The sequence below is a fragment of the Herpailurus yagouaroundi genome, unplaced genomic scaffold (assembly GCF_014898765.1).
Source record: "Herpailurus yagouaroundi ecotype Mexico unplaced genomic scaffold, PumYag 190, whole genome shotgun sequence".
Taxonomy (NCBI): domain Eukaryota; kingdom Metazoa; phylum Chordata; class Mammalia; order Carnivora; family Felidae; genus Herpailurus; species Herpailurus yagouaroundi.
This window is the reverse complement of record NW_024412421.1, coordinates 24,094,525-24,109,744: the sequence shown is the minus strand read 5'-3', so window position 1 is coordinate 24,109,744 and position 15,220 is coordinate 24,094,525. Positions and strand designations below refer to the sequence as shown.

The 15,220-nt window shown below is 42.5% G+C and overlaps 1 protein-coding gene across 24 annotated transcripts in view; it reads right to left on the bottom strand.

Moving 5' to 3' along the window:
- Window positions 1-891: 891 nt before the first annotated feature.
- The window catches only part of ZNF23 (zinc finger protein 23), a 34,340-nt gene continuing 20,011 nt past the window's right edge, over window positions 892-15,220 (bottom strand). For 4 of the 24 annotated variants that reach the window (XM_040443023.1, XM_040443021.1, XM_040443019.1 and 1 more), the window contains 4 exons: window positions 10,780-10,904; window positions 8,493-8,619; window positions 7,801-7,914; window positions 892-3,164 (listed from right to left, as the gene is read on the bottom strand). In XM_040443023.1, the coding sequence (XP_040298957.1) occupies window positions 1,372-3,164; window positions 7,801-7,914; window positions 8,493-8,619; window positions 10,780-10,872 (2,127 nt within the window). In that variant the 5' untranslated portion in view covers window positions 10,873-10,904 and the 3' untranslated portion in view covers window positions 892-1,371. Of the gene's footprint in view, window positions 3,165-3,781; window positions 3,820-7,800; window positions 7,915-8,492; window positions 8,816-10,223; window positions 10,274-10,779; window positions 10,905-15,220 lie in introns of those variants that run through there. The other 20 variants (XM_040443027.1, XM_040443026.1, XM_040443025.1 and 17 more) reach the window with 15 other exon arrangements.

Sequence of the window (15,220 nt, the reverse complement as noted above, 5' to 3'; positions counted from 1 at the left end):
ACTGCTCATGAACCAGGATGGTTGGCGAGTGCTGTGGCTTTCTGGCCTGTGTAAGAGACATTAGCAGCTGATTTGCTGGGTGACCAGGCCATCCACCTTTGGGCCTGTTTCTAAATAAATGGCCTGGGGCACTTTGAAGTCTGGAACTACCCAGAAGTTCAGGTTCAGATAGTCAGGGGGAAGGCCTTGTTCCCTCCTATGTTCTGAGGGGTTCCAGGCTCTGCCTCCACGCCCACTTAGTTCCCAGGAGCCTGGGGGCAGAGCAGTGGATAGGGATTTCTACAACAATGGCATCCCCAGGACACTCTGCTGAGGTCCTACACCACATCATTAGCTTTCTAACAGGAATGGTGCCTTTGAAATACTCCAGATAGTACCCCTGGCCAACACCGGTAGCTCGAGCTACACAGCATGCAGCAGCGGGTGTCAGTGCCTCAGGGAGTGTACGGTCTCTGTATACGTAGGGTACACTGTGTCTGTGACCAGAAGTGTATCTATGGGAGGGTCTGTGGAAGAGAGGTTTGGGGGCTCCCTGTGTATGACTGTGTGCGTGGTTTTTCACGCCTTAGAGGACTGAGCCTGAGCATCTCTTCATTAGTCATTTTTACATCTTTTTAAAAACTGCCTGCTAGTATCATTTTCTGGGCTTTATTATATTACTTATCTCTTAATTGTAAGACCTTTTTATATATTAAGCTTTTATATCACAAAACTTACAAGGGTATTTCCACTTTTTGTGCTTTATCTTTTAACTGTATTTGGAATTATTGAGAACATATGTATTTAATTTTGAAAACTCAGTGTTTTGGTATGTTTGCTTATGGTTGGTTTCTAGCTTTCATATGGTGCTCAGGAAAGGTTTTCTCCATTCCATGAAAATACAAAATGTACTCATCTTTTCTAAGGAAATTTTTATTGTTCATCCTCTTTACAAAAGTGATACATGCTTGTTGTCAAAGGGAAGTAAATTTAGGTAGAGTGAATATCTTGAGTTTTCCTGGCTAAGAACAAGGTTTCTCTCTCTCCCCATTAATTTTTCCTTTTGTGGCCCTTACTGGAGATTTACTTCTCCATAGACCTGTGTATAATAATTAAGTTTATCCCAAGAAAATCCACTTTTCTTGATGCTGTTGGGAATGGGATCCGTTCTTTCATTATACTTTCTAATTGGTTGTTGGTATAGAACAAGCTATTCACTTTTGGATGTTACTTTTTAACCAGTCCTCATTCTTGATTTTAAAAGATGGAAAAGATTTGTTTCCATGTGAAGATGCCCCATTCATTTCCCTCTCAGGGTTTTCTACCAGGGGGAATCTGATGATACTTGATCCATTTCATTAACCTTGAGAGTTTTCTGCCACCTCCTCCTCATTAAGATTTGCCTTCACCATGGACACTTTGATGCTGACTAAGTTGGAAGCTAAACCTGAAGGCTTTCCCACACACATTACACACAAAGGGTTTCTTCCAAGTATGGACAGTCTGATGTATTATACAATCAGAACTATAGCTGAACCCTTTTCCACACTCCACACATCTAAAGGGTTTCTCCCCAGTGTGGCTTCTCTGATGCCGAATTAAATGGGCATTAACATGGAAGGCTTTTCCACACTCCTTACATTGAAAGGGTTTCTCTCCAGTATGGATCCTCTGATGTACAATATAGTCAGAACTACAGCTAAATGCTTTTTCACATTCCATACATTTGAAAGGTTTCTCCCCAGTGTGTATTCTCTGATGCCTAGTTAGTTTGGCATTGATAGTGAAGGCTTTCCCACATTCCTTACATTGGTAAGGTTTTTCTCCAGTATGGATTCGATGATGATCAAGTAGGTTTCTTTTAGAAGTAAAGCATTTCCCACACTCATTACATTCAAAGGGTTTCTCCCCAGTGTGAATCCTCTGATGTTGCATTAGTTTTGCATTAACGTTGAAGGCCTTTCCACACTCATTACACTCATAAGGCTTCTCCCCGGTGTGGATTCTCAGATGCTGCCGCAGCTGAGAGTTACACCTGAAGGCTTTCCCACACTCATTACAACCATAGGGTTTCTCACCCGTGTGGATTCTCTGGTGCTGGATTAACTTCCCTTTGACACTAAAGGCTTTTCCACATTCAGTACACTCATAGGGTTTCTCACCTGTGTGGATTCTTTGATGCTGAATGAGTTTTGCATTATTACTGAAGGCTTTTCCACACTCTTTACACTGATAAGGCTTCTCCCCAGTGTGGATGCTCTGATGCTGCCTAAGCTGGGAACTGCACCTGAAGCCTTTCCCACACTCATTACATTCATAAGGTTTCTCTCCAGTGTGGATTCTCTGATGTTGAATTAATTTGGCATTAACATTGAAAGCTTTCCCACAGTCCGTGCACTCGTAAGGCTTCTCCCCAGTGTGGACTCTCTGATGTGTGATATATGCGGAACTGCAGCTGAAGCCGTTTCCACACTCCTTGCACTGATAGGGCTTCTCCCCTGTATGGATTCTCTGATGCCTGTTCAGACTCCCATTAACGCTGAAGGCTTTCCCACACACCTTACACTGATAGGGCTTCTCCCCGCTGTGGGTGGTCTGATGTGTGATATAATGGGAACTGTAACTGAAGCTTTTCCCACACTCCACACATTTGAAGGGCTTCTCCCCGCTATGAAGTCTTTGATGCCAAATTAATTTTGCATTAACGCTAAAGGCTTTGCCACACTCCTTACACTGATAGGGCTTTCCCCCAGTGTAGCTGTTTTGATGCTGAGAGTTACACCTGAAGGTTTCCACTAATTCTTCACATTTAAAAGTTCTTTCCCCAGAATTAATTAGTTCATGCTGAATAAGTTTTGTATCAAAGCTGAAGCCTTTCTCCAATCCCATATGTTCAAGGGGCTGCTGTCCAGTGGTGACGGTGTGACAATGAAAGAAGTTTGAACTCTGACTAAAGAAACATTCCTCCACGGGGCTGGTGTTGTCTTTCACCGTTGCATCAATGATGCTGCTGTTTTCTTTCTTCATGCTTCCTACTAAATGGACTTCCTGCTGTTTCTCTAGAATACAGGCTTCTGAAAAGTCTGTTTCCTGGAAAAAGTCCCTCTGAAGTTCAAATGATGTACTATGTGTTTCTTTATATATTTCCTTTGTCAAGTTATTGTCAGTCTGGCTCTCAATATCTACTATAAAAAAAAAAAAACAGAAAACAAAATATCATGTAAGAACCATGTTAGAAAAAAAAAAAGAATGGTGGTAAAAGTAATAAAGAATCATAGTTAATCAGGATTTCTTGACAGTCACCACACTAGGTCAAAGAATCTAAGGTGCATCCATAAGATGGAATAATATATAGTTGGCAATCAATCAATCAATCAATCCATATATGCTGACCTGAAAAGATGTCCAAGATACACTGTTAAATGGAAAAACAAGTTGAGAAACGGATATAAATTAGATTCCATTTCTATAAAGGAAAATAAAACGGGATAATAAATACATATAGATTTGTATATGTATGCCTAGAAAACTACTGGAAGAATACACAAGAAACCGAGCAATCTGGCACAGGAAGTTTCAGCGACTTGTTTCTCCAGTGTGCTTTATACACTCTCTGTACAGTTTTGAGCATGAATGATTTAAGATGATGTTCCAGTAACATAAAAGTTAAAAGTGACAGCAGTAGAACAAAATCCTAGGTCTTCTCCACCAGATGAGCATTCTTTTTATCACACCACACTTTACTACACGCTGCAGTTTTTTTCTCAGCTGTCCATGGTTAATAAGAATGGAAACTACTTACAAAGGAAAAGGCATAGGATCCAACAACTTGTAGCAACGCTGAGGGTGGCAAGTGTTTGCAGCACCAGGAAGTGAAAGAGAAATAATCTTATTTCTTTTCTTGGAACTTAAACTCTAGGCTCTCTAAAATTCCTCCTTCACCTTCTGCTTTCTCTGCTTACAAAGGCAATCTTTAGGGGCATCTGGGTGGTTCAGTCAGTTAAGCGTCCAGCTCTTGATTTTGGCTCAAGTCATGATCTCACGCTCAGCACAGAGCCTGCTTGGGATTCTCTCTCCCTCTCTTTCTGCCCCTCCCCACTTTGCATGCACATGTGCGCTCCCTCTCTCTAAAATAAACATTAAAAAAAAAAAAAAAGACAATCTTTTGGCCCGCTTTATCCCTTTGATCCATCTCTTCCCACCCCTCCAGAACACTGCTGCATTCTCCTGGTCTTTCCTTCTACTTCCTCCCTCAATCCTGAAAGTGGTCAGTCCCTAACGTTCTTTTTAGAATTCCTACAGTTCCAATGGAGCCAGGATCTGTCTTTGCTCCCAAATCTCTTAAAATTGGCCTCAAAATGCTGCCTGTATTTTTTCATCTCCCATCTCTCCTCAACCACATGTAATAAGCCCACTTCCCCAGTATTTCTCCCTCAAAAGATCCAAATGACCTAGATTTCCCTAGCAAGCATTTTCAAAATACTGTTGGTCTTTTCCCAATTATAAAACTAATATTCATCTCTAATATCAGAAACATGCAAAGAAAAAAATTCAAATTACCTGAAATACAACCACCTAACAACAACTACAGCTAATCTTCTGATGTATTTCCTCCCTCAACCATTTTCCTTCCAATCATTCTTCTAAAAACATTTTTTCAAAAATGAAAATATTTTTCTTTCCTAACATTAATAAGGATAATTTTCCAGTATCTTTAGATATTCTGTAAAAATATTTTAAAGGGGTGCCTGGGTGGCTCAGTCGGTTAAGCGTCTGACTTCGGCTCAGGTCATGATCTCACAGCTCGTGTGTTCGAGCCCCGCGTCGGGCTCTGTGCTGACAGCTCAGACCCTGGAGCCTGTTTCAGATTCTGTGTCTCCCTCTCTCTCTCTGACCCTCCCCTGTTCATGCTCTGTCTCTCTCTGTCCCAAAAGTAAATAAACGTTAAAAAAAAAAAAAATTTTTTTAAACTTAAAAAAAATTTTTAAAAATGGCTAAATAAGCATTCCATCCTAAAGAGGCATGTTAATTTAATCAATTATCTCTATCCTGATTATTCAGGTTATTTCCAACATTTTATTATATAAAATTATGATGAACTTCCATGCATGTACATCTTTGTTTATATCCCTGATTATTATCAGGACACCCTAGGAGGGAATTTCCAGGCTATCGAGGACAAACTTTTAAAAGGCTTTTGATATGTATCGCTAAAGTACTTTCTAGAAAGACTACTGATTCTCATTCACCTCCAGAAGTCTATTCCAGTTTGGTGTATTCTCTCCATCCCTTACTATAATTGTTCTCAGTATGAGCGAGGAAAACTGAGGGGACTCCATGAAAAACTACTTGCTTCTGTTCCTGCTTCTCTTCTTTCTAGGACCTGCACTTTGGCCACGTACATGCCTTATGGAACAAATGATGTATGTCCTTCCTGTGTGAGTTAGAAGTTAATGATTTTTTACACTCTTCCAGCACAGGTGGTAACATCTATGGAATGACTAAGCAAGGCTGTCATGTATGTTTTCCAGACCACTGACTCTAGACACCTGATGCCAAAACCCCCTGGCAGCAGGGAATAAGTGAATTATGGAGGACACCCGGACACTTGTCTTTGTTCTGACCAGTTCCTGGGTGCCATGTACATTCTGAATAGAAACCCCAGACCCTGAGCAAAGGAGAGACTCACTCTCCTTTCTTTTCTCAGTCTCCCAGACACTCATCTGCTATACTCTATCACTTATGCTATTCAGTAAACTCTGCTTTCACTTTATCCTGCCTCGCAACTTGATTTCTATCCTGCTCAAACCAAGGACCATCTTTGCTGGCCCTGCAGACCCTCTCTGGGTCTTCAGACCCACCCTGCCTATGTCAAGTATGTTAGGTGAAACATCTGTTTTAATTTCTTTTTCATTGCTTTCTATTGAGGGTGAAGATTTTTCATTGATTTAAATTTGTACTTCTTATGTGGATCAAACATTTATATTCTTTGCCAATTTTTCTATACTAGTGACCTTCTATTTGCCAATCCTACAGTGTGAGAGATGCTACCGGTTTCTTAACCAGTATCCATTCTCCCTTTCTTCCTTACTAGCACAGCCTCCAATGTGTTTGAGGTAGCAGTAAAAACTACAGCTAAAAACTATTTTCTGCCCTCTCCTGCAGTAGGGGGACCAGAAGACACAGTTGTAGCAAATGAGATATAAACAGATGTCACTATGTGGGCCTTCTGAAGAAGCTTTTTAACAGAGAATCAACTCGGCTGACATGGGCCTTGTGCCCTAGGCCTTCCCCTTCTGTCTACCTAAAAAGCCATCTGATTCCTCACTCCAATTAACAAACACAAACTAATTGGATTGATGTTCCCATTCTCAGCTAAGATCACGATGGGTTATTCAAAAACTTTAAAGACTTCAGGATTGTCTGTTGCCTATGGAATGAAATCCAGACTCCTTTGAGGAGATCCACGATTATATGGAGCTTCCTCCATATTATATGCAATGTGCTTTAAACTCTTGATTTTGCAAAACATGTCTTCCTTTGTCAGGAATCATCTGGTTGAATGACTACAAGGAACAAAAATCCACTGAATCTTTAAAGGATTCATGGGACACTTGAGTGGCTTAATCAGTTAAGTGTCTAACTTCAGCTCAGGTCATAATCTCGTGGCCCATGAGTTCAAGCCCCACATGGGGCTCTGTGCTGACAGCTCGAGCCTGGAGCCTGCTTCAGGATTCTGTGTCTCCCTCTCTCTGCCCCTCCCCCACTCATGCTCTGTCTCTCCCTCTCTCTAAAATAAACAAACATTACAAAAAAGTTTTTTTAAGTAAATAAATAAGAGGATTCGTTGAAAGGACACAAGAGAATCTTATGGACCACAAACGCAGAGAAGTAAATAGGAAATCACAAGAAATGGGAAATCGTCTGGCAACTACTCTGTTTAAGCCAATGAGAAGCTTGCTACTTCAAGTAAGATCTGGGAAACAGATACATTGGCAGAACCTGAGAATTAACAGAAATGTAGACTCTTGGCCCCATGCCAGACTTACTAAATGACAATATGCATATTTACAAGATACCCAGAGGTGATTCATTTGCACATCATTTGAGAAGCACTGAACTGAGAGCACTTCCTTCCACCTTATTTCCCACAGCTTAAGCTGTCTTCTCCACAAAAAAAAATAATAAAAACTAATATTTCACTGAGCACACACTATAAGTTACACATTTAATATGTATTATCTCATGTAATCCTCAACCCACAAGACTAGCACTGTTCTCTCATTTTATTATTCCATTTTCAGGGATAAAAACATTGAATCTTAGAGAACTCAAATAACTGACCTACTCAAAGTCACAACTAGGAAATCCTGTAACTAGGAATAGCAGTTGGGATTGAACCTCAGGGAAGTCTACTCCAAAGACTGTACTTTTAACCACCAGGCTATTCTGCCTTTCTGTACAAAAAGACTGTTAATTCTCCATCCATCACATTAAGTGTACAATGTTTAGAAAGTAGCAAGGACCCCAAAATACTGAATCCATTCATTTCATCTGAGAAAGGCAGAATTCCAAAATTAGAACTGAAAAGAATTAGAATAAGGCATTTGAAAAAAAGATCTGTTCTTGGAATTACAAAGAAACAGCAAACTGCAAAAATAATCAGGTCTCAACTGTACATATCTCTATAAATCATCAACATTATTTAAATTTTATTTTCTACAGCTGGCTCATAAATGTGGCATGCTTATATGTTGCTAACGTTGGTTTTCTTCCTAAAGAGTTTAACTCCCCCATAAAAGGCAGCTGTGTGTCCCTTACCAGTCCAGACACCCTGGGAGCCTATTTCTGTTCCAGCCACCAGTGGAGATGGGTCCCCCAGCTCACCTGCTCCCTCCAGTTGCAATATCACAGCAGGTTTGAGAAGCGAAAATCCTGTTTAGGGGGAAAGAAAGAGGAGAGAGAGGTGAATAATCTCCCAGAAATGAGTTCTTAAGCCTCTTCTCCAACTGTCTTGGCAATGGGAAGGGAAAATAAGAGCTGTAGGGGATCCCATGCCTAAAGACGACAGGAAAGGGGGGAATGGCTTGGAAAGTGTATGTGTGTATGTTGCGGGGTGGGGGGAGGAGTGCCTGAGAAGGTGTGGGAGGAGTTGGGAATGGCCTGGACTGTAAGCCCGAAAGACCAAGATATGCAGGTCAGATGAGGGTGAATGTGAAGATAATGCTGTGGAACAGTAAGTTTCTTTTTCCCACACTGTATCCAAACCACAACTTCTAGAGGATGGATAAAGAGTGCACACTAGTCCCAGCAAAATCCTATATTGGCCCAATAAAGGCTTGGGATTCACCCTTTCCAGCAACCCCTAACTCAAGGGGGATTAGGAATCTCAACCCCTGGGGTTCCGACTCAGTAAAGGATTTCTACAGACCCCACCTGCAACCTGTCAGGGGTCAATAAGCCGGGAAACCCCAACTGGCAGAGTCTGGGTCCCAGGGGGAGAGAGGCCTTACCCAGGGAGGCCACATTTCCATAATTCTCCAGCATCACATCCCTGTACAGGGCCCTCTGTGCAGGGGACAGGCCATTCCATTCCGTCTGAGTGAAGTACACAGCCACGTCCTCGAAGGTCACCGACTTCTGAAACAACAGGTTCCTGCTGCCCTAGGGCCAGTTCCATGGCTCAGGCCCTAGGTGAGGGGCAGAGGGCAGTATAAGGGCTTGGGGAGGGAGCTTGTGAAGAGCACAAAATTAATAAAAAAGTGAAAGGTTTGAGAAAAAGCACCTGGAAAGTAAACCATGGAGAATTATCTGACCTTTCTCATGGCAGGGAAACCTCATGCCATATTTTACATTTATATCCTAAGTTGGGATGACAGAAAAAAATTCCCATAATCAAGTTCCCCAAAAGCAACTCCATTCTTTCTGCTAACCATGTCTTCAGGGGCAGATACGGCTCAGGACTTGCCCACCAGCATGCCCACCCTGATCCCTACCCCCATAAACATCCAGCCACCCCCAGAGAACAGCTATGGCCTCCATCTCAACCAGCCCCCATCTGGATTCCTGTCACTGACCCTGCCACGAGGGGCTGTGCAACTGCCTGAGCACCTCTAGCAGCTCAGTGCTGCCCAGACTGGCTGAGGCAGGAACGGCAACCCATTCTGCTTCCAGATGGGTCTTGCTGAAAACCCGATTTTGTTACACGCTCCCATCAGGCCTCATCCTTTCCAACTTTACCCAAGAACTCACTGTTTCTCCAGGGTTCGGGAAAGAGGGTAGATCAGCCTTCCTAGTGGCCAGGTGCTCTGCCACCATTCCAGCTGCTCATCTCTGCATCACTACACCGTGCACCCGGCACAGGCCCTGCATCAGGATTGATGCCTCCCTTCCGGGCAGCTGCGGCCTCTGGTTGCGCTTTCTCCCTGCCCACCTCAGTCCTCTGTAATAACCTGGGTGACACACTGGCAGGGATATACCCTCAATTCCTTTCTGCCAGGATTTTGCTTGATTCTACTGACCCCCACCCATCAACAAGCATAGTCCAACCACTGGGTGAGTCTAAGTGTCACTCATCTGTGACCTTGGATGGGCCAAGGAACTTCTCTGCACAAAATTAAATACCTTCACTGCCCACCACCACCACCCTTTACCCCAGCAAGTTGGAGGCTCCTGAATTCAACCCAACCCCACCCCACCCCACCCCACCCCACCCCACCCCCTCCACTATCCGTGCAGGAAACGTCAGCTAGAATCCTGGGAAATGTTCCTGACTCCTCCCTCTCTCTTACTCTACCCTCAATCCTGACTCTCCATATCCTAAAGATTTTGTTAAGCATTACTTGAATTGGGTTCTTTTTTTTTTTTTTAACTACTTTCCTTGATGAAGCCCATTATCACCTGGACCAATGGAATTCTTTCTAAGTGGACACCTTCCTCTTGAATCACCCTGAAAATTATTCCCTACACAGCCATGACAAATCTGACCACCTTAACGTCACTGATTGCACAGGTCACAGGAATGAGCAGAGAAGAATCAAGTAACAGCTGTGTGACTTTGGGCAAGGCTCTCTGCTCCCCTTTGCCTTCCTATGTTTTGTAGCAGAGTGAGCACAACACAGCACCTATGTCAAGGGCAAGGAATCAAGACTGAGCGATCCATGTAAGTGCTTAGTATTATGCCTGCAGCATAGCAAGCCGCAAACAATGCTACTGGAATTACTGTGACTATGATTATTCCCAACCTGTAGTCCATGGAGGTCCATGGATGTGCTTCAGGGTGTCCGTGAAGTCCCTGATATTGTATGGAAAATTTGGTTTGCGTGCTTATTTTTCTAAGGGAGGGGGAGGGTCCAGAGCTTTTATCAGAAACCTAAAGTTTGAGCCCCTGCACCCAAGCCCTGAAAGTCTCTCCAGGACACAATGAGACATCCTGTCCCATAGGACTTCCTGTTTTTTCCCTCTCCAGACCCCACTACCCTCGTCTCCACACCATATTAGAGGCACAGCCATCCTTTGTGTTGACCTGGTCCTACTACTCCTTTTCACCTATGCCCTGGTTTCTGGACATCCTAAGCCGGTGCTACCCTCCTCCATTCACATCCGTGCACGGAGCATCCTCCATGGGCAGCTTCCTGTCGCCTATTCACCAGAGGAGCAAAGAACCTCAGTGTGCAGAACACTTCACCCCTGCCTTCAGGGATGCTCTCCTGCTGCTTCCATCCCTTCACGTCACCGCTCTTCCCATGAGTTCCAGGTGGAAGCGAGGAAGACCCTTCCAACTTCCATCACAAAGCTCACCAGCTTCCCTTCTTCAATGTGAAACTGCTCAGAGGAAGAGCTGAAGGACCCACAGCTCACCTGGGGCCAGGCTGTCAGGAGCATGGCTGCCATTACCTGCTCTCCCTCTCAGAGAAGGCCTGGAGCTGAGGAAAAACAGAGAGACAGATGTGAAGCAAGTCCCGCCCCTGCAGGAACAACACAGCCCCTCAGAGATGTGAGACACAGGCAGCCAGTGTCCAGACAGGAATGCAAGCGGGAGCTGCCACAAGAAGGGGGTGATCCAGTGCCCAGGACCCCTCCCACCGATGACATTGATCCTAGGAACCCTAGGGTTTTACAATTCTGACACATATCACATACACTAGAGCATACATAAAATGTATAGAGAGCCTAAAGAATAATAAAGCAACAATTCAGCTCAAGAAATAGAACATTACCAAGATCATGGACTTACTTCTTTTTCTCTAAACAAGGATCATCCTCGATTACACTGCAAGGGAAGCCAGGCCAGCACGGCTGCAGCCCCAGCACAGAGGCCTGAGAGTCATGCTCCAGGGAGCTGGAGGAGACAGCTATTCCCCTACATCCTGCTTATTCCCTTACATAACTGAGTGTTCTCAAGAGCCCTGATACCTCAGGAGAGATCTTGGGAGGCCAGCCTCCCACATGGCCCAGGTTTACCTTTGGGGTCCCATGCTGCCTCCTCATACTTTCCAGCCCTCTGATAGTGAAGAAGCCAGGGCCTCAGCATCCTGAGGGGTCACTCAATTATCTAGGGTCCCGTGACCGAGCACTCCTTGTTCATTGTATTCAAAACACATGGACTGGTTATTTTCTGGTTACTGCTCCCAAAGTCAGTCTTGAAAACCTGTGTTTTCCTAAAATATCATCTATGTCTTCTAGGGTTTCACTTTAGTGCAGAACTGTGGAAAACACTGGTTCATGATTCGTTCCATTTCTTCCATATCTGGAACTACTTTGTTTTTCCCACTTCTTTTGAATATGTGTGCTTTCTAGACCCCTTCCCCTTTGTTAATGTTATGGATGGAACATGTCTCCCCACCCCCCCAAATTCATATGATGAAGTCCTCTCCCCCAACATGACTATATGTGGATATAGATCCTATGAGGTAATAAGGTGAAACAAAGCCATAATCTGAGAGGTCTGGTGCCCCTATAAAAAAGCAGAAGAGACACCAGAGTTCATTTTCTACCATGTGAGGACACAATGAGAAGACAGCCAACTGTAACTCAAAGAGAGCCCTTATCAAGAACCGAATTGTGTGGCATCTTAATCTTGGGCTCCCAGCCTCCAGAACTGTGAGAAATAAATCTCTGTGGTTTAAGCCAAATATCTTACTGTATTTTGTTACGGCAGCCTGAGCAGACTAATAAAGTCAAGTGGAACAATGATTTGTCTATTTGAATGTTGTTTTCTTTTATTTTTAAAGAATAAGCTTTTCTATTTATTTAGAACATCACTCCTCTATTTCCTTCATTACGTTCTGCTTTCTTTGTTTCTTTAGCTCTGTAAGAGATACTTTATGTACCACTCCAAATCCTCTGGTCTCAGCCCAGTTCCAGAGGCTTTGATCAGCTTTGCACAGGGACAACCTACCAATGCCTCCTCAAGGATCTATACCACATGTGGCTGGCTCCTGCCCTGGGGCTTTTCTGGCATCCTGTGTGGGACATCTGCAGATACCTGTGGATACCTGCTAGGTCCCGAAACACAGACAAGTTAAGGCTTGTGAGGCCACCCTTGACCAATAGGGGATACAAGTCAATGGATAAATATTTTACCCTTTAGTCCCCTACATTAGCAGCCATGAGATTCCAAGGCTGCTCAAAGATCCTGCAAGAATGAGCGCCAGGGGCCTATAGACAGGCCAGCCTGACAACACATCCTTGTATTGGCTCTCCCTCCTCTGTTTTACTCCCCTTGCTGTTCACTCTGCCCTTGGAATACATTCCCAAATAAAGTGCCTGCACAGAAACCTCTGTCCTGTGTTTTGCTTCTGGGGGAAGCTAGACTGCAAAAGGTTTTTTTCTACCTTCCTGAGGATGCATGATTTATTCATTTATGTTTATTCTTTACTATTTAGCAATTAAAATCTGTATGGCCATAAATTTTCCCTCTGAATACACTATTACCCACAGGCCAGAGGTTTTGAAAAAAATATTTTATGTTTTAATTATATTAATTATATTTTATAGCTGGTCAGCAACTGTGTTTTGTCTCTGACCACAGAATTGTTTAGGATAGTTTGTTATTAATTTCTTCTCTGTTCATAATTTTGGCTTTATTGCATGGTGTTTAAATAACCTGATCTATTTACTTCTGCTTTACAAAGTTTTGGGGGCTTTTTGTTTTGTTTTTTTTAGCTGAAATGCCTAAAAAAAATTCTATGAATGCTTTTAAAAAGAAAACCTATCCTATAATGGAAGAACATATAATTCTATTTCAATCTAATAAATCAACTCTACTTATTTTGTTATGTAGATATTTTTCTGTAATCCATGATCACTTTTACCTAATTAAACTGAGATAGCCAGTAAAGAGCAAATGCTCACAAAACAATGAACCCACATGTATCATGAACAAATCTTTTCAAGTCTTTAAGAAACGAGTAGTTCTAACAGTACTGAAACTGTAGACAAAAACAGCAAAATAAGTTTTCCAGTCCTTTTTATGACAGCACAATACTGATGTAAAAACCACAGACCAGTCTCATTTATGAATACTCACAGAAAAATCCCCACTATAAAGGAATAGACTCCAGTAGTTCATTAAAGTGACATGCCATGACTAAAAGGGATCATCCCAGGAAAGTAAGTAAAGCTCAATATCAAGATACAGATTAGTATACTTTTCACATGAATAAATCAAAGAAAAATAAACACACTCTCCATCCCAACAGATGTCAAAGGAATTTAATCAAATTCAATATTCATGCCTAAATTTAAAAATGTATGCCCTAGAGAAACTCTCATATGTAGAAAATATGTACAAAATTATTATCAGTATTTTAATTAAAAAAAACTGGAAACAACCTACATATCCACTGAGAGTACATAAACTGTCTTATCTTTAAAAAAAAAAAATTATGTTTTTAGTTTACATTTGAAAGACAGAGAGAGAGAGAGAGAGAGAGGGAATGAGTGGGGGAAGGGCAGAGAGAGAGAGACACACACAGAATCCGAAGCAGGCTCCACGCTCTGAGCTGTCAGCACAGAGCCCAATGTGGGACTCGAAATCACGAATCATGAGATCATGACATGAGATGAAGTCAGACGCTCAACTGACTGAGTCACCCAGGTGCCCCTGTCCTATCATTTTTTAAATGAACATTACCCACCCCCACCAAAAAATGAACATTACCCAGCAGCAAAAATGAACAGCTCACAATTACACACAACAAAAAAGATGACTTCAGGAACATAATCTTGAGTTACAAGAGGGGCACCTGGGTGGCTCAGTTGGTTAAGTATCAGACTTTAGATATCAGCCCAGGTCATGATCTCACAGTCGTGAGATCAAGCCCCACATCAGGCTCTGCGCTGGGTGTGGATCCTACTTGGGATTCTCTCTCTTCTGTCTGTCTCTCTCTACCCCTCCCTGCACACATGTGAATTCTCTCTCTCAAAAAAAAATTAACTGATATAAAATTATAAAAATAAAAATGTTTTCTTTTTTAAAAATTGAATTATACAAGCCCCAGATGACTAGAGACACTACAATGCCATTTTCATAAAGCTCAAAAACAAAATGTTTACAGACATATTTTGTGTGATAAAATTATTTCTATAAATAGGTAAGATGACGATTAATACAAAATTCTAGTTGTTACCTCTAGGGGTAGGAAGTTGGGAGCTGGGTTGAGAAGGAGCACACAGAGAGATGCACCAATACCAGAAATGTTCTCCTCCTTAAAGGGGTGGTGTGTTCATGGGTGCTCATTTTACCATTATGCTTCTTTTTTTTTTTTTTTTTTTTTTAATTTTTTTTTTCAACGTTTATTTATTTTTGGGACAGAGAGAGACAGAGCTTGAACGGGGGAGGGGCAGAGAGAGAGGGAGACACAGAATCGGAAACAGGCTCCAGGCTCCGAGCCATCAGCCCAGAGCCCGACGCGGGGCTCGAACCCACGAACCGCGAGATCGTGACCTGGCTGAAGTCGGACGCTCAACCGACTGCGCCACCCAGGCGCCCCCCATTATGCTTCTTAAATGTCATGCTAGATGCAGTCTTCAGTATACATGAATACATGAATACATGAATAACGTTTTTTAAAAAGATACTTATCTCTATGATATGGAGTGGTTTCCAGAATATATCTTCAAATGAAACAAGCAAATGCAAAAGGTAGAGTGCTACCTTTTGTGTACCAAAAAATGGGAGTATAAGAAAATACACATGTATCTGGCCAATTGTACCAAAAAAAAAAAAAAAAGAAGG